Genomic DNA, 16,662 nt, shown 5'->3' with positions numbered 1-16,662 from the left:
CTTCAGGTTCTACTTGTTTCTACGTAGTGACCATGTACAAAATGGCATATTAATAAATACTTTAAGAGATTTCATTTTCTTTCAAGGTGTTTTTATTCCAGTGTTTTATTTTTCTTTTTGAGATTTTATTTTCTTTCAAGGTGTTTTTATTTCCTTTCTCAGGGATCATTTATTAACAAGAGAAATTTTATTTCCACATTGGATTTTGAAAGGGCTTCCCCTTCAGTAGAATGAATCACTAACCAGCTGGACTATGAAATTCTTTCAAATATTTTGATTTGGCTAATAAATTCTATATGACAGCCTATTGCACGTAAGGAGAATCCCTTGTTCACCAATTCTAGAATAATTAAATGGTTTGCATGTTTCTAATTGTTTCTACATGAGAGCAAAAGTATCCAAATGTTATTAATTTTTGCCATATAAGATAGCCTGCATGTTACAGCATTATTAATTTTTTAAAGTACATAGCAGATGTTACATAGTATTGGCTTTAGATATTTCATTACGTAAAGAATTACGAATTGAAGTCTTATTCTGGAACAATCTGAAGAATTAAGGCTTTTGATCATAAAAATTTTACTAATAGAAAAATGTTATAAAATCATGAAAACACAGAAAAAAGCAGTTAGAACCAAATAAATGGAAAACCAGAAACGTGAAAAAAACCTGACATAGGGTGAAACATAAGCAAAAAAAGGAATTAAACAAAGTTGGGAACCCTAGCAACCACTTCTCTCAATTCCCTGTCTCAAGCACTCAATGGCTAACACATGACAACCTCTAGCAGCCATTATCACACATATGGCATTTTTTAGGTATTTTCTTCTGCAAAATATTTAATAATATTAGAATGGATCGTTTGAACTTCATGGAAAAATATCCATTAGCGTTTCTTCTGATGACTCCTAGCAATTGAGGCCTTTGTGGTACAATGTACCAGGCCCCGTTGACACTCTTCTGGGGCATATTATGACACCTAAGGTTTTTTAAAACCTTTTTCCATCAAAAATAGATTTATAAACTAAAAATGACCATCGCTTTTTTTTGAACAGCTGAAACTTGCCATTTCATTGCTAGATTGTGATGTTTCATGGTAATCCTAAGACTGTAACACTCAATGGTTGACACACGGTAACCAGTATCAAGCATTATCATATATGTTGTATTTGTCGGGCATTTCACTGCAAAAATATGCGTTAACACTTTTAAGTATTATGAAAAAATCCCCAGTAGTGTTTCTTTTGACGACTCCTAGCAATTGAGGTCAGTGCACTAACCCCTAAGGACACCCTTTTGGCGCAAATTATCACACCTAAGGACTTTTTCAGCACTCCTCCATCAAAAATAAACTTATAAACAAAAATCAACATTGTTTTTATGTGAACAGCGGATGGAACATGTTGATGGAACATGTGATGGAACTTGATGAAATATTGATGGAACTTGTTGCGTGCTGATTTTTTTCTTGGAGCTTGCTGCGTGCTGAATTTTGCTTCTTGAAACTGATTCGGCTCCTGGAGCTTGTTATATGCCGATTTTGTTCCTGTAACTTGTTGCGTGCTGATTTTTGGTCATGAAACTTCTGGCATTCTTCGTGAAACATTTTACTTTGATTTTTAACCTCGCAAAACTTATTTTGTTCATTGAATTTGTTGTATGCTGATTTTGTTCGTGGAACTTGTTGCGGGCTGACTTTTATTTGTGAAACTTGTTGCATGTTGATTTTTCTCATCGTGAAACTTGTGCACTGATTTTTCTCATCGTGAAAATGATTTTGTTCATGGAAGCTATTGCATGCTAATTTTTGTAAGTGAGACTTGTTGCGTGCTGATCTTTAATTCATGTTTGTTGCATATTGATTTTTCTCTTTGTGAAAGTTGTACATTGATTTTATCCTAATAAAACTGATTTTGTTCATGGAAGTTGTTGCCTGCTAATTTTATTGCTCGTGAAACTTGCTGTGTGCTAATTTGTGTTCGTGAAACTAGCTGTTTGTTGATTTTTCTCTTCGTAAATTTTATACACATATTTTTCTCCTCGTATAACTGATTTTGTTCACGAAACATGTTGTATACTGATTTTGTTCCTTGAACTTGTTGTTTCTTATTTTTGTTCGTGGAACTTGTTGCGTGCTGATTCTTTTTCATCAAAATTTTTTGTCATGTTGATTTTAATCTTCGTGAAACTCAAATATAGATTTTTATCCTCGAGAAACTTATTTTGTTCATGAAACTTAATTTATCTTAATATTTTTCTTTGTGAAACTTGTTACTAGTCGAGTCTTTCTTCGTGAAACATGATGCATGCTGATTTTAGTTTGTGACAATTGCTGCATGTTGATTATTCTTCTAGAAACTTAATCTGTATTGATTTATATCTTCAAAAAACTGGTTGTATTTTTATTTCTTCTTCATCAAACTATTTGCATGTTGATTTTTCTCTTTTGGAAACTCGTACGCTTTTTGCTTACATACTTCTAGGTTAGGTTAACCTGTTCTAACATATTTAACAAATTATAAGCCAGATTTATTTGGGTTCAGCAAGCGTATCCACGTGTTTGCTGAACTCAAATGAACCTAGCTCAAAATAGGTCGGTTAGGTTAACCTAACCTAGCAGCATGTAAACAGAGACGAACAAGTGTCACGAAGATAATGTTTCACATAGTGTTTCACAACGAAAGCAATTCATAATGTTTCACAAAGAAAAACAACATACAACAAGTTTCACAAAGAAAAATATTATGATAAATGCGGTTTCATGGAAGAAGAAATCAACATTCGATGACTTTCACGTCGAAAAATATCAAGATAAATTGAGTTTAACAAATAAAATCCGCACGCAGCAAGTTCCATGAGCAAAATTGGTTTTACAAGGAGGAAAATCAATTTACAAGTTTCACGAAGAGATAAATCAACATGCAATAAATTTCCTGAACAAAAACCAGCACGCAACAAGTGTCACAAACAAAATTTTTACGCAACACGTTCCTTGAATAAAACCAATTACGACTAAAAAACCAATGCGTAAGTTTCAAGAAGAGAATAAAATCAACACGAACAAGTTTCATGCAGAAAAATCAGCACGCAATAATTTCCAAGAACAACAATCAGCAAGCAGCAAGTTCCATGAGGAAAATCAATTTCACGAGCAAAAAATCAATGTACAAGTTTCATGAAGAGAAAAATCAACAGGCCCCAAGTTTCACGAACGAAAAATCTACGCGCAGCAAGTTCCACAAACAAAAAATCAGCGCAAAACGAGTCCTATGGCCAATTTCAAATTCACGAGGAGGAAATTCACTGTGACAGTTTTAAAAAGAGAAAAATCAACAACACGCAACAGGTTTCACGAACAAAAATAAATATACAACAAGTTAGGTGGACAAAAATCAACTTGCAACAAGTTTCATAAACAAAATTCAGTTTCATGAGGAGAAGAATCATAAAACGTCTTTAAAAAATTTATCGTCTAAATTTATCTTGAAACGTCTTTAAAAATGTCTAGAAGAAAAATGTCTTGATATTTCTTGAAAAATTATGAAAAATGCCTTGTAGAAAAACGTCTTAAAAAATGTCTTGAGATGTCTTCAGACGTCTTGAAAAATGTCTTAAGAAATGTCTTAACAAAATTCCCCCGCTTGACTAGTAGACTCTATTACATCCTATTACGTAACAGCCAAAGTCCTATTAAGTAACAACCAGAAGTAAACAGACCCTATTACATAACAATCAAAGTAAACCTTTTCTATTACGTAACAGACAGCTGATTCTCCTAGAAAACCCACCCTATTACGTAACAATCACCTGCATTGTCTAGAAAACATTTTTTATGATGTAATATGCACCTGCATCTCTTAGAAAATTAATAACATCTACGTTTTGAGGGAATCACCGTTCATCCTAAATAATTAAAGGAAGAAAAGAGTAGTGGCTGTTGGATCGTGGAAAGTGGAACCCTGTCGCTACGCTTTTGCTTGCATCGGGATCAGGAGTTTTCCGCTTCTGCCATCTGAAATTCATATGTTTTGTTGAAATATGGAATATTATTTTTACATAGATATTTGTCCATCGTAGGACTGTTAAACCCAAAGTAATGTTAATCAATAAAATAATTAAACTAAGAACAAAAAAAGTATTTCTTAAATTTAATTCGTACCTTAAGTTAAAAATGCAATTACCATAACAGCAAGCAGGAGATATGAAAACAATTGTAGTGCGTAATTTCAATTGTAAGAATAAGAACAAACTTTATACAAAAACCTTAGGTCAAAGAGTAACAAATAAATTTACCATTCAAAGAAATTGGTGTAGTTACTATGAATCATGAAATCCCAAATTTTAATTTGTTGAAACAATAAAACATCGAATGATCATAATGCAGGGCTGATGGTGCCTTTTCTTGTCTTCATGAATTGTCATCAGACACGTTGGTGGCTGACTTTGTAGAGTCACACCAATTACCTCCATGGATACCAAAATTAACAAGCTGCTGCCTCAACTTTGGGTCAGATAGCCCGGTCCATATGCCAAAGACCAACTTTACTTTTACTTATCATCGCGTAAAAGAAATTTTTTAGGATTTTGCAAACATGTGTTCATAAGTATATAGAACCTTCATAAAAACACTTTTGAATGAACTTGGCTTAATGCACTTCATAAAATCAATTGTTCATTTGTAAATTTCAAAAACTCATTTTTCTATTTATGTGTATCCTTGTTTTTATAGAATATCTTTGCTATTCTTCATTGACAATTAAGCGTATTGACAGAGAAAAGGTGGATTCGTTTGATAATATACTAGAAAGTATCTAAATAACACATACATTAGATCTTGAAAAAATATTTATAAGTTTCTCTTTAAAATTATACTGTTTTAGGATAGCTTGAAATCTTTTTTTTTTTTTAAACCCGAATAGATTGGTATTCGTTGTCTTACCAAATCAATACATAAAATGAGGGTTAAAAATACATCTAATTTTTTTTAAAAAAAAGTTAAACCATGTGTTTGCCCACATTTTCTAAATTTTGATATCCCACCTCAACTGAAATCAAAGATGGATATTCTATTAAAATCGGACCGAAATAACTGCGCCTCTTTTTCTTTTGTTTTATTCAACTTAATCTATTTTGGGTATTCAAAATTCTAGAATTTTTCTTCTTTACAAAGTTAGATCTAGTACCCCTTACTTCCTCTATATCCTTACCTCACAGCGGATTTTGGATTTACCAAGGCATAATATGTGGAAGTTTCATATTTACATATTATAATGTTTGATAATTTAAAATATTATTTTTCACTAAACTCAACTCATAATTTACATTTCTCTATGAATTATTGAGGGTGTAACATAATAAGAACAAAACTATTCCCAACAAGGCTACTAAATATCTTTATTTTTTCCACTTTGAAGAGAAAAGATCTTTCCCAACTAGAGAAGGAATCTTATTACAACCTGATGAAAGGTTAACAAGTAATTTTGGCAATATTGGTCCAAATTGGAAAGTTCATATACCAATTTTGCCGGTTTTATTTTGATTGAAATTCCTTGGAGCAAAAGTCTTGGTTTTAATAACGATAGCCTACAATTTACGCAAAATAAAGTAGCAAGGTTTGTTATTATTTTGGGACAATAGTATCTTTTTATAACCAAAGCTCAGTGAAATTTTTATTATAAAATTTTATTTTATATAATTAAATAATATTATTAATAATATTATTAATATTATTTATAATATTATTAATATTATTATTAATAATATTAGAATATTATTATATAATATTATTATTATTATTATTATATAATATTATAATATATAATATTATTAATATTATTATTAATATTATTAATTTATAATATTATTAATAATAATATTATTAAATAATACAATATAAATATTATATTAATTTTTTATAACCTTTGGTTATATATAACCAAAGCTCAGTGAAAATTTTCACATCGTAGCTTCTTTGAAAACTTCTTTCTTCCAGAGTAATTGGGTATAGAGCATTAGATATAACACAGAAAAAGTGATTGAAGCCATTATAGACCATTAATCAAGTAACATTTGATTTAATATGCCTCCATGCCTACTGCACTTCTTCAAAAACTACAAACACTACAATTATACTATTGTGTGTGTTCAGTTTGCTGTTCCGAGCCAGATCAGCAGAAAGACAGTCCACCAGTCCAAAAAATAGGCCACCACCACAGTCCAAAAGCAAACCACACTTGTGGTTCGTGGTAACGAACTGTAAGTAAGGATTTGCCATGCTCAGCAGTAACCGAAACTCTAAAAAATGTAATTTTGATACCAATCGATACATCAAAACAGTCGGATTTTTATGTTAATTTTAAATATATAAGTTTCATCAAGTTTAGTCCAACCCATCAAAAGTTACAAGCCTAAGAAAATTTGCCTTATTTTGAAAACAGGGGAAACACCCCCTAAAATTCATAGGGTCTTAGTGAAAATCACACCATCAGATTCAGCGTATCAGAAAGCCGTACTGTTGAGGTTTCAAGCTCTTATCTGTGCAAATATTGAATTTTGTAATTTTTTTTTTGCCAGAAGAAAGATGAGGGATGCGTGTTTATTTGTTTTTTGGTTGTTTTTTTTTTTCCGGGTGATCGTATCGTCCCAAAGGTCCAAAATTTCAAGAAATGGCTCATTCGAACCGACATTAAAAGTTCTAGTGCCCTTTTTAAGTGACCGAAAAAATTGGAGGGCAACTAGGCCCCCTCCCACGCTAATTTTTTCCCATTGTCACCGCATCAAAATTTTGAGATAGCCATTTTTTCAATATAGACGAAACATTTATTCTGGTGGAGGGGGAGATTATTTCACAAAGGAAGGATCTTTCCATGAAGGAATTTTTCATGTGGGAATATAGTTTCGATGAAGGGGGGGGGGGCTGGATATCCCAGCATTATTTATAAAACCATCGTAAATTAAATTTAAAAAAAACAAGTTTTTTGCAACTGAAAGTAAGGAGTAACATTAAATTTAAAACGAACAAAAATTATTGCACATATGAGGGGAATCGTCCCTCTTCAATGCCTCGCTTTTTACACTAAATTATTTTAGTAATTTCAAAAGAGCTATTGATTCTAATTTAACGGCCTTTGTGATTCAGGGGTCATTATTAAAGAATCAGAACAAAATCCTAACTTTAGCGTAAACAGCGAGGTATTGACGAGGGGGCGAACCCCCTCATATTACGAATATGAGGAAGTTTGCCCCCTCAATAATGCCTGGCTCTTTACGCTAAAATTCGAAATTTGCTAGAAAATGACCGATATAAACAATAATTTGTTTGTGTTATTTTCTGGCCAACCTTTGCATTTAATTTTATCCTAAGCAGCTTCATAACTATGATTTTCATGTGATAATAAACCAAAGTTATTGTATGTCTTCGGCTTGTGGTTGTTATTAATTAAATAAAAACACGATTTTTTTTCCAACTGAAAGTAAGGAACAATATCAAACAGTTTGTGTAAACGAGCTTTAGTAAGGAGTGACCCGGCTCTATAGTAACCGAAACTCTAAAAAACGAAATTTTTATAACAATGATTGCATCAAAAGAATTAAATTTTAATGCTGATTTTAAATATATAAGTTTCATCAAGTTTAGACTTACCAATCAAAAGTTATGAGCCTGAGAAAATTTGCCTTATTTTAAAAAATAGGGGGAAACACCCCTAAACAGTCAGACAATCTTAACGAAAATCACACTATCAGATTCAACATTTTAGAAAACCCTACAGTAGAAGTTTCAAGCTCTTATCTACAAAAATGTGGAATTTCATATGTTTTGCCATAAGACAGATCACAGAGGCGTGTTTATTTGTTGTTTTTTTTTTCCCATGGGTGATTGTATCGACCCATTGGTCCTAGAATATTGCGAGGGGGCTCATTCGAACTGAAATTTAAAGTTCTTGTGCCCTGTTTAAGTGACAAAAAAAATTGGAGGGCACCTAAGCCCCCTCCCACACTCATTTTTCCCCAAAGTCACCGGATCAAAATTCTGAGATAGCCATTTTATTCGAAATTGTCGAATAACCTAATAACTATGTCTTTTGGGACGACTTACTCCCCCACAGTCCTCTTGGGAGGGGCTGCAAATTACAAACTTTGACCAGTGTTAACACATAGTAATGGTTATTGGGAATGGTAGAGACGCTTTCAGGGGGATTTTTTGGTTGGGGGAGGGGTTGAGGGGAGAGGATTATGTGGGGGGACTTACCATGGAGGAATTTGTAATGGAGGAAGAAAATTTCCATGAAGGGGGCGCAAAAATCTTTTGCATTTTTTTAAAAAACAATGAAAAAAAAATATGAAATTTTTTTCAACTGAAAGTAAGGAGCAGCATTAAAAATTAAAAAGCACAAAAATTATTACGCATATGAGGAGTTCACCTCCTCCTAGTACCTCACTCATTACGCTAAAGAGATTTTATTAATTTAAACTATTTATTCGCGTTTTTAACTAAAACTATTTTTAGCATTTTTGAAGAAACAATGGAAAAAAATGAAATTTTTTTTTTCAACTGAAGGTAAGGAGCAGCATTAAAAATTAAAACGAACAAAAATTATTAAGCATATGAGGGGTCCTCCTAGTACCTCACTCATTACGCTAAAGTGATTTTATTAATTTAAACTATTTATTCTACGGCCTTTGTGATTCAGGGGTCATTCTTAAGGAATTGGGACAAAATTTAAGCCTTAGTGTAAAGAGCGAGGTATTGACGAGGGAATGAACCCCCTCGTATACGTGATAAAAACATACTAATATAGAAGTTCGCTACGTAAATTAATTCGTAAGTTACGTATATTTTTACTAATAAAAATGCACTTAAAAAACTAAAAGTTTTTTAACTTTTAGGCTAAAACTTTTTAAGTTTTTTTGGCTTAAAAGCCAAAAAATTGGAGCTTAACTAGGCCTACTCCCGCTCTCCTTTTTTTCTCAAAATTGTCTGATCAAAACTATTAGAAAGCCATTTAGCCAAAGAAATAAAGTAATATACAAATTCGGTTTTAATTATTCATGTGCAGAGAGCCAAAATCAAAACATACATTGATTCAAAAATTTTCAGAAATTAATTTAAAAAAAGTTTTTCTAACTGAAAATAAGGAGCGACATTAAAAATTAAAACGAACAGAAATTACTCCGTATATGAAAGGGGCTGTCCCCTCCTCAACGCCCCGCTCTTTACGCTAAAGTTTTACTGTTTTAAAAAGTAAAGTTGAGAGAAAGAGTCAAACTTGTTAATATGAACGATATAATATGAATAGTCAAACTTGAAACTAAGTTAATATGTACTACTTGACATTGCACGGAAATGACAATACATGATGACATTCCATGCATATAAAATATTCTGTGTTGCCTTTTCGTTGCTCCGTTTAAGGTAAGAGGATCTACGAATTATCTCCAGATTTTGGAAATTACCAAGCTATACCCTCTCTCTAATCACTGCATGCTATCATCTATTCGAAACAGCTCGTAGCTGATCGTTGGATGGAGTAGTATGAATGTTACTAGAGAATTCTCTTGTAGATGGAAGCAAACGTCAAAGGGAATTTCGGAATTATCGAGGTTTAAACCGGAGCATCTCTTATTTTTTGACGCTTTTTGTATATCCCATGGAGGCTATCATCTCCTGCAACCCCCAACACTGCCGGTGTCCAGTAGGTAACTGGTAGATGAATCAACAGTGGCAAATTCTAGAACATTCCCCCGCTATTGACTAGCCAAGGACTGGTTAGTCCTTCCATACAAGACAACACAGCCTTTGGTAGATTAGTGTCTTTATGGGAGATTAGATAAAATTTAACAAAATCTAATTGTAGATTTGGAGACGATTTGCTTATGTACTTTTCCACACGCTTCAGCAATTCTTGAATAAGCTCGTGCAAAAATCTGTAAAATAATTTCTGTCTTTAAACCACCCTACTAGTTTTTATTTCCATCTTCCCATTTTCTCTTTCTCTCTCTACATATCTGCTCCTCTCTCTGTCTTTTCACTCTCTGTCTCTTTGTCATTCCCTGTCTTTCTCTACCTCTATCACTCTCTTTTCCCTTCTTTATTTTTGCTGCTTATTTTTTATCCTTATCAAAAATTTTAAGGTTATATATTGTTTGATAATAGTTTCCCGTTTATGTTTCAATAAATTTCAATGTTTACCTAAGATACTTAAAATTCTTGATTATACTTCGAAAAATTTAAATATATTCAAAAGTAAACAACTTACAACTTTCTATTTCCAGAGCACATAAATGCCTATCCATCGGGAAATACTGCAAGTTCATAGGACAAGACGCGGTAACCGTCAACCTAGAACACAGAGACAAATTTTATTTAAACATCAAAAAAATGTATATTAGATTGTGAAAGGACCTAACAATCTAAAAACCATAAAAATCTAAAACTTCCATTTCTGGAATTTGCAAGGTTTAAAATGCACATGTATGTACTCTTATCAGCAAAAAAAAAAAAAAACAAAAAAAAAAAAACAACAAAAACATAACCTCCTCATGGAACAATTAGTATGCTTAAAATCTGAAATAGAATTTTAGACTCTACTCAGGCTCGAAAATTAGATTAATTATGCAAAAGACATCCTGTTCCAAAAAAAAAAAGAAAAAAAAACACCCCGTCAGCTACCTGTATCCCCAGTACAATTTCCTGTAGCAACAAATCATTGATTTCTTAAAAATATATTAATTTTATTTAGATTAATTCAAAATAGTTACTTCAATCCACAAATCTGTATATATAAAAATAAGTTGTCTGTGGATCTGTGGATCAGGTGACGTCATGTTTGTTCGCATATGACGTCTGAATTATTTCACACTAATACAAAAGAAGAAAAAAACTAAAAAAGGTAAAAACTACAAAAAAAACTAAAAAGAAAAAAAAAACTAAAAAAGCTAAAAAACTAAAAAAAACTAAAAAAAGGTAAAAATCTAATAACTAAAAAAAAACTGAAAAAAATAAAAAAAGGCAAAAACTACAAAAAAAAATAAAAACTAATAAAAAAACTAAAAAAGCTAAAAAACTAAAAAAACTAAAAAAAACTAAAAAAAGGTAAAAAACTAAAAAAAAACTAAAAACTAAAAAAAAAAAAAATAAAAAAAAGGAAAAAACTGAAAAATAAAAGAGAAAAAGAAAACTAAAAAAATATGAATAAATATATATAAAAATAAGTTGTTTGTGGGTTATGTCTGTCTGTCTGTCTGTCGAGTGACGTCGTGTTTGTCCGCATATGACGTCTGAATTATTTCACACTAATACAAAAGAAGAAAAAAAACTAAAAAAGGTAAAAACTACAAAAAAAAACTAAAAAGAAAGAAAACTAAAAAAGCTAAAAAACTAAAAAAACTAAAAAAAGGTAAAAAACTAAAAACTAAAAAAAACTGAAAAAACTAAAAAAAGGCAAAAACTAAAAAAAAACTAAAAACTAATAAAAAAACTAAAAAAGCTAAAAAACTAAAAAAACTAAAAAAGGTAAAAAACAAAAAAAAACTAAAAACTAAAAAAGGAAAAACTAAAAAAAAGGAAAAAACTGAAAAATAAGAGAAAAAGAAAACTAAAAAAATATTAATAAATATAAAAAATATAAATATAAATATAATATAAATTAGCAATCAACAAAGCACCGAGACACAAATGACGACCGGGACACAGGGAGTATAAATGACGACCAGGACATAAGTAAAAAAAAAAAAAACTAAAAAAACTAAAAAAATGGTAAAAACTACAAAAAAACTAAAAACTAATAAAAAAACTAAAAAATCTAAAAATCTAAATAAACTAAAAAAGAAAAAAAGAAAAAAGGAAAAAAATAAAGGAGAAAAACAAAACTAAAAAACGAATGTATATACAGACCGGGACACCGGGATATAAATGACGACCGGGACACAGGGAATATAAATGACGACCGGGACACAGGGACATAACTACAAAGGGGACGCCGGGGTGCACAGGGGGATATATAAATGACGATGGCGACTCAGGGAATGGTCGATTAGCAATCACCATCAACAAAGCTCAAGGGCAATCATTAGAATCATGAGGTATAGATCTGAATACGGATTGTTTTCCCATGGACCATTATATGTTGCATGTTCAAGAGTCGGTAAGCCTGACAATTTATTTATATGCACAGACAATGGGACAGCAAAGAATGTTGTATATTCACAAGTTTTACGTAGTTAAAAACATATATATATATATATATATATATATATATATATATATATATATATATATATATATATATATATATATATATATATATATATTCACAGGTGGGACATAGGGACACAACTACAATGGCGCGTAACTAATATGGCGCGTAACGACTTACGCGCACGCGGGGGGGCTTGGGGGGGGGCGCGAAGTGCCCCCACCAACTAGGTGTTGGGGTGACGCGAAGCGCCACCCCAACAGCTAGTAACTAAATATATTTTAAGTACTCAGCACAAAAGCTGGCCAAAGTAGTTATGACGTTGGTAAATTTTGAGGAGATTCTACCAAGATCCGTTAAATATGAAACAATATAGTTTAGAATTTAAAAATGCAGAAGATGAATGGAATAATCCTCGGAAAATATTTTACCAATTTGGATAGGATGTCTTAGTGAGGAGAGCTACAAACCTATATAGGAATGTTAGGAAAAATACGTTAAGTTTCGTAGAAGAGAAAAGGTGTTCTTAAACGAAGTTTCAGACTGACAGATCTTATGACTTACAGACTTACAGATCTTACAAAAAAGATGAACGTAATGGAAGTAGAGAATGCACTAAAGCATAAATTAAGCTAACGTGAGATGGATGCCATGTATGTAGGCCACGCTTTTTTCAAGTTGCCAAGGATGAGTCTTAACTTTTTCCAGTTAAACATAAAAACAGTACCTCAATTAATAATGAAGAAAGTGGTAAAGACAGTCTCGTTGAAAATTTGAGAACATCCTAAACTGTAATAAAAGTTGTAGGAGGTAATTTAAACAATAATAAAAATTTGGACAGATTGGGAGTGAAGGAATATATTTTTAAAACAAGGAAGAAATAGAGACAGCACTAAAAGAATAATATGGCCAGAGGTGCTAATACCGTGGTAAATGGGTTTTTAAAAATGGTGGTTGGGAAACTAGATACCAATTACTGACTATTATGAACATTACTTTTGTAAAAGGAGTAGTACCGAGTCATTTTAGGAAAAATTCTAACGAAACCACTGTAAAAGAAAGATCATGATAAGGAGTAAGGTAATTATTGAGGAGCTAGCTTGATTTCTATAGAAAAAAATTACTTAGCATGATGATACCTATTGAACTAAGAGATGTTGCACATGAGGCTTTTAAAGAAAAGCAGTGTGGTTCTAAAAACGGAAGAGGATCTGCTAATCAAATGTTCACTTTTAGATTAATAATTTAGGAATGTTTAATCATCAGAGCCTTTTATTCCTAATTTTTTATAGATTATGACCAGATATTTGGTTCACCTGTTAGAAATTGTTTTTGAACGTTAGGCCTATACCAGGTGAATACATTAAGGTTATCAGTGCTACGTAAAAAAACAATATTACAGGGGTTAGTAAGGTTAGGTGGGAAAGTGGGAAGTAAGGTTAATACATTCTTTGGTGTTGGCTGAAGATCTTAAATTAAATGACTATCTCAAAATTTTAATCGGAAATATTTGGGGGGAAAAAGGCGTGGAGGGAGCTTGTTTGCCCTCCGATCACTTTTGACTCTTAAAAAGAGAACTAGAACTTCCGGTTTCGGATCGAATTAACCTTCTCTGAAGTTTTTACGACCACCCCTTCCATAAAACCTAATAATTTAACAATAGGTAACTTGTATAACTTACAACCCTTGCCCCTGGGGGTGGGAAGTTTTGTCAACCATAGTGGCGTATTTATTTGATCTTTCCACTATATTAAACAAAATGGCTATCTCAAATTTTGATCTGATGTATTTGAGGAAAAGTGGGCATAGGGGAAGGCTAGGTGCTCTCCGATAACAGTTGAATATTAAAAAGGGTACTAGAACTATCGATTTCCAATTGAATAAGCCCCCTATGAAGTTTTTACGTCAACCTCGTCCCTATTATGTGCCTCTGTGAAAAAAAAAAATCATAAGCAGCGCAATAGTACTGCTTAAGTATTGCAAAGTTGATATAATGTTTTATTTATCTGTTTACCAAGGCACTCCGCATAGAAGGAATTGTCGTAGGAACTCCAAATAGGACCTCATTTGATTTGAAATTGAAACTTTTAGTGCCATTTTTAGAGTCAACAGTGAGTGGAGAGCAACCACATTTTTCTCTTGCGCATCAATTCGCCAAACACGTCCAATCGAATATTGAAATTGAACAAATCAGGAATCATAGTTGAACAAATCAGGAACTATGTTTTTTTGGATGTGATCCCACCCTCTACAGCCCTAAGGGTAAGGGCTGTAATTTATGTAATTTGCCCATTTTTTACATATAGTATTTGTTATTGAAAAAGGTGGGCGTGTCTAACCTTTAGTGTCCAAAAAGACGAAGGCGACTCAAGAGAACCTTTCAAAGAATACTGAGGGGAGTGTTGAACTAAATCCAAACACGTTATGTGCATAAGGGTTGTCAAAACAATGTAACTCAGGAATTACTGAGTTTATTAATTTAGAACTTTGAGAAAACGATAAGGGGTTGTTTATTTGATCCTACCTTTTAAGATCAATTGATCCTAAAAGGTAGTATTTGCACGCTACTACTGCTACTACTATTGCTCCTACACTACTACTACTGATTCTACTACAAATGTTACCGCGGCTAGAACCATTGCAACTAACTCTTCTGTAGGGAGTACTACCAAGGCGGAGGGTATCGAAGTGAAAATTTGAGGAAATGTTGAGTGGAAAGCTAAACTAAATCAAAACATAGTTCACACTGTTTTTTATCGTTTTAAAAAGTAGAGTTGTGAGAAAGAGTCAAACTTTGGCGTAAATAGTGGGGCATTGAGGAGGGAGGCAACCCCTTTAATATGCAGAACAATTTCTGTTCGTTTTAAGTTTTAATGCTACCCCTTACTTGCAGTTTAAAAAAAACTTGTTTTTTCTTTAATATGCATAGAGATTGTCGAAAGATCCTATCAGCAACATCTTTGGAAAGGTTTACTTTATCGAGCTAAAACTTCCAGGGCATAATGAGGGGGTGTTCGACTGGTGAAAAGGCAATAGCATACTACTACTGCTATTGATACTGCTTCTACTACTGTTACTACCATATCTAATACAAAACTACTACTGATACTACAGCTGATACAACTACCACTGCTATTGTGATACTAGCACTATTAAGACTAAAGGAATGCAAGTGAATATTAAAGAGAGAATGTAGAGGGAAAATTGAAAGTAAATCAAAACCCACTATGTGCGTGGAGATTTTCAAAAGGTTGTATCTCAGGAATGGATTAGAAGTTCAGTTAGAACTTTTAGGAAATGGTTAAAGGGGAAGACCTATTGCCCAAATATTAATAAGCTACTGCTAAGACGAAGTTTAACTAAACTAAAACTCACTACACATTCACAGGTTACCAAAAAGGCATATCGGCAACATCACAGCAATGGCCAATTGTATTAAATTGAACCCTCCAAGGCTTGATGAGGGGATATTCATCTGACCAAAAAGCAACGTGTCAATACTGCTGCTTCAACTAGTACTACCAATGATCCTACTACTATAACTGTTGCTGCTATTACAACTATTGCCAAGTGTATGAAGGTAAAATTTTTAGAGAATATTGGGAGGATAAGTTGAACCAACAGGCCATGCCTGCAAGTTGTCAAAAGGGCACATCAGCAATATCTCAAGAACGATCTGGTGTGTCAAGTTGAAACTTACAGGGTTTGTTTTGGGTGGACTCACCAAGGGGTAATATTTGCACCTTACTACTACGTTTACTACTATTGCTAGTACTACCACTGCTGCTACTACACTGCTACAACTGCTACTGCTATTTCTATTATTACTGCAAGTACTACGATTGCTACCGAAGCTAAGCCTACTATTAGTTCTAATGATACTACTACTGCTACCACTATTACTTGTGGTACTACCCCTACTAAATCTATAGGTATTAAACTGAAAATTTTAGGTAATGTTGAAACAAAGTTAAACTAAAATAAAACACACTATTCAGATACAGTTTGTCAAGAGGACGCATCATCAATGCATCGGGATCAGTTTATGGTATTAAGGTGAAACTTTCAGCGTGTGTTCAGGAGCATGTTGAAAAAAAAACAAATGTGCTATAAATGTATACTGGCGCTAATACTACTGCTACTACTACGACTTTGATACTTCTTCTTGGAGTCGTACAAGGAGGACGACTTCCCAATTCATATATCTAGCCATTTCTGTTCGTTTTGAATCTGAGTAGAATATCAGTTTTGTTTTTCGTACATTGTAAGTTCATTATTGGTTTCAGTATTTATTAAGTTTGATATGGATTTCTTTTAACTTTTAATCATTGTTCAGCACAATTTGTGTTTGTTTTTTGGTCTGCTCAAGACATAGCTTCGCCCTTTAATTTTGTTACACAAAACTTTTTTTATTTATCTAATAAATAATAGAACATTGAAGCCATATGGCTCTTTAATATTGGCAACG

The 16,662-nt window shown here is 32.6% G+C and overlaps 1 protein-coding gene across 2 annotated transcripts in view; it reads right to left on the bottom strand.

Moving 5' to 3' along the window:
- Positions 1-16,662, bottom strand: part of LOC136038076 (gamma-aminobutyric acid receptor subunit beta-like) — a 208,159-nt gene that overhangs the window by 120,172 nt on the left and 71,325 nt on the right. For both annotated transcript variants that reach the window (XM_065721074.1, XM_065721081.1), the window contains exon 4: positions 10,257-10,339. In XM_065721074.1, the coding sequence (XP_065577146.1) occupies positions 10,257-10,339 (83 nt within the window). The remainder of the gene's footprint in view (positions 1-10,256; positions 10,340-16,662) is intronic.

The sequence above is a fragment of the Artemia franciscana genome, chromosome 2, assembly GCF_032884065.1.
Source record: "Artemia franciscana chromosome 2, ASM3288406v1, whole genome shotgun sequence".
Taxonomy (NCBI): Eukaryota; Metazoa; Arthropoda; class Branchiopoda; order Anostraca; family Artemiidae; genus Artemia; species Artemia franciscana.
This window is presented reverse-complemented; position numbering and strand designations above follow the sequence as displayed.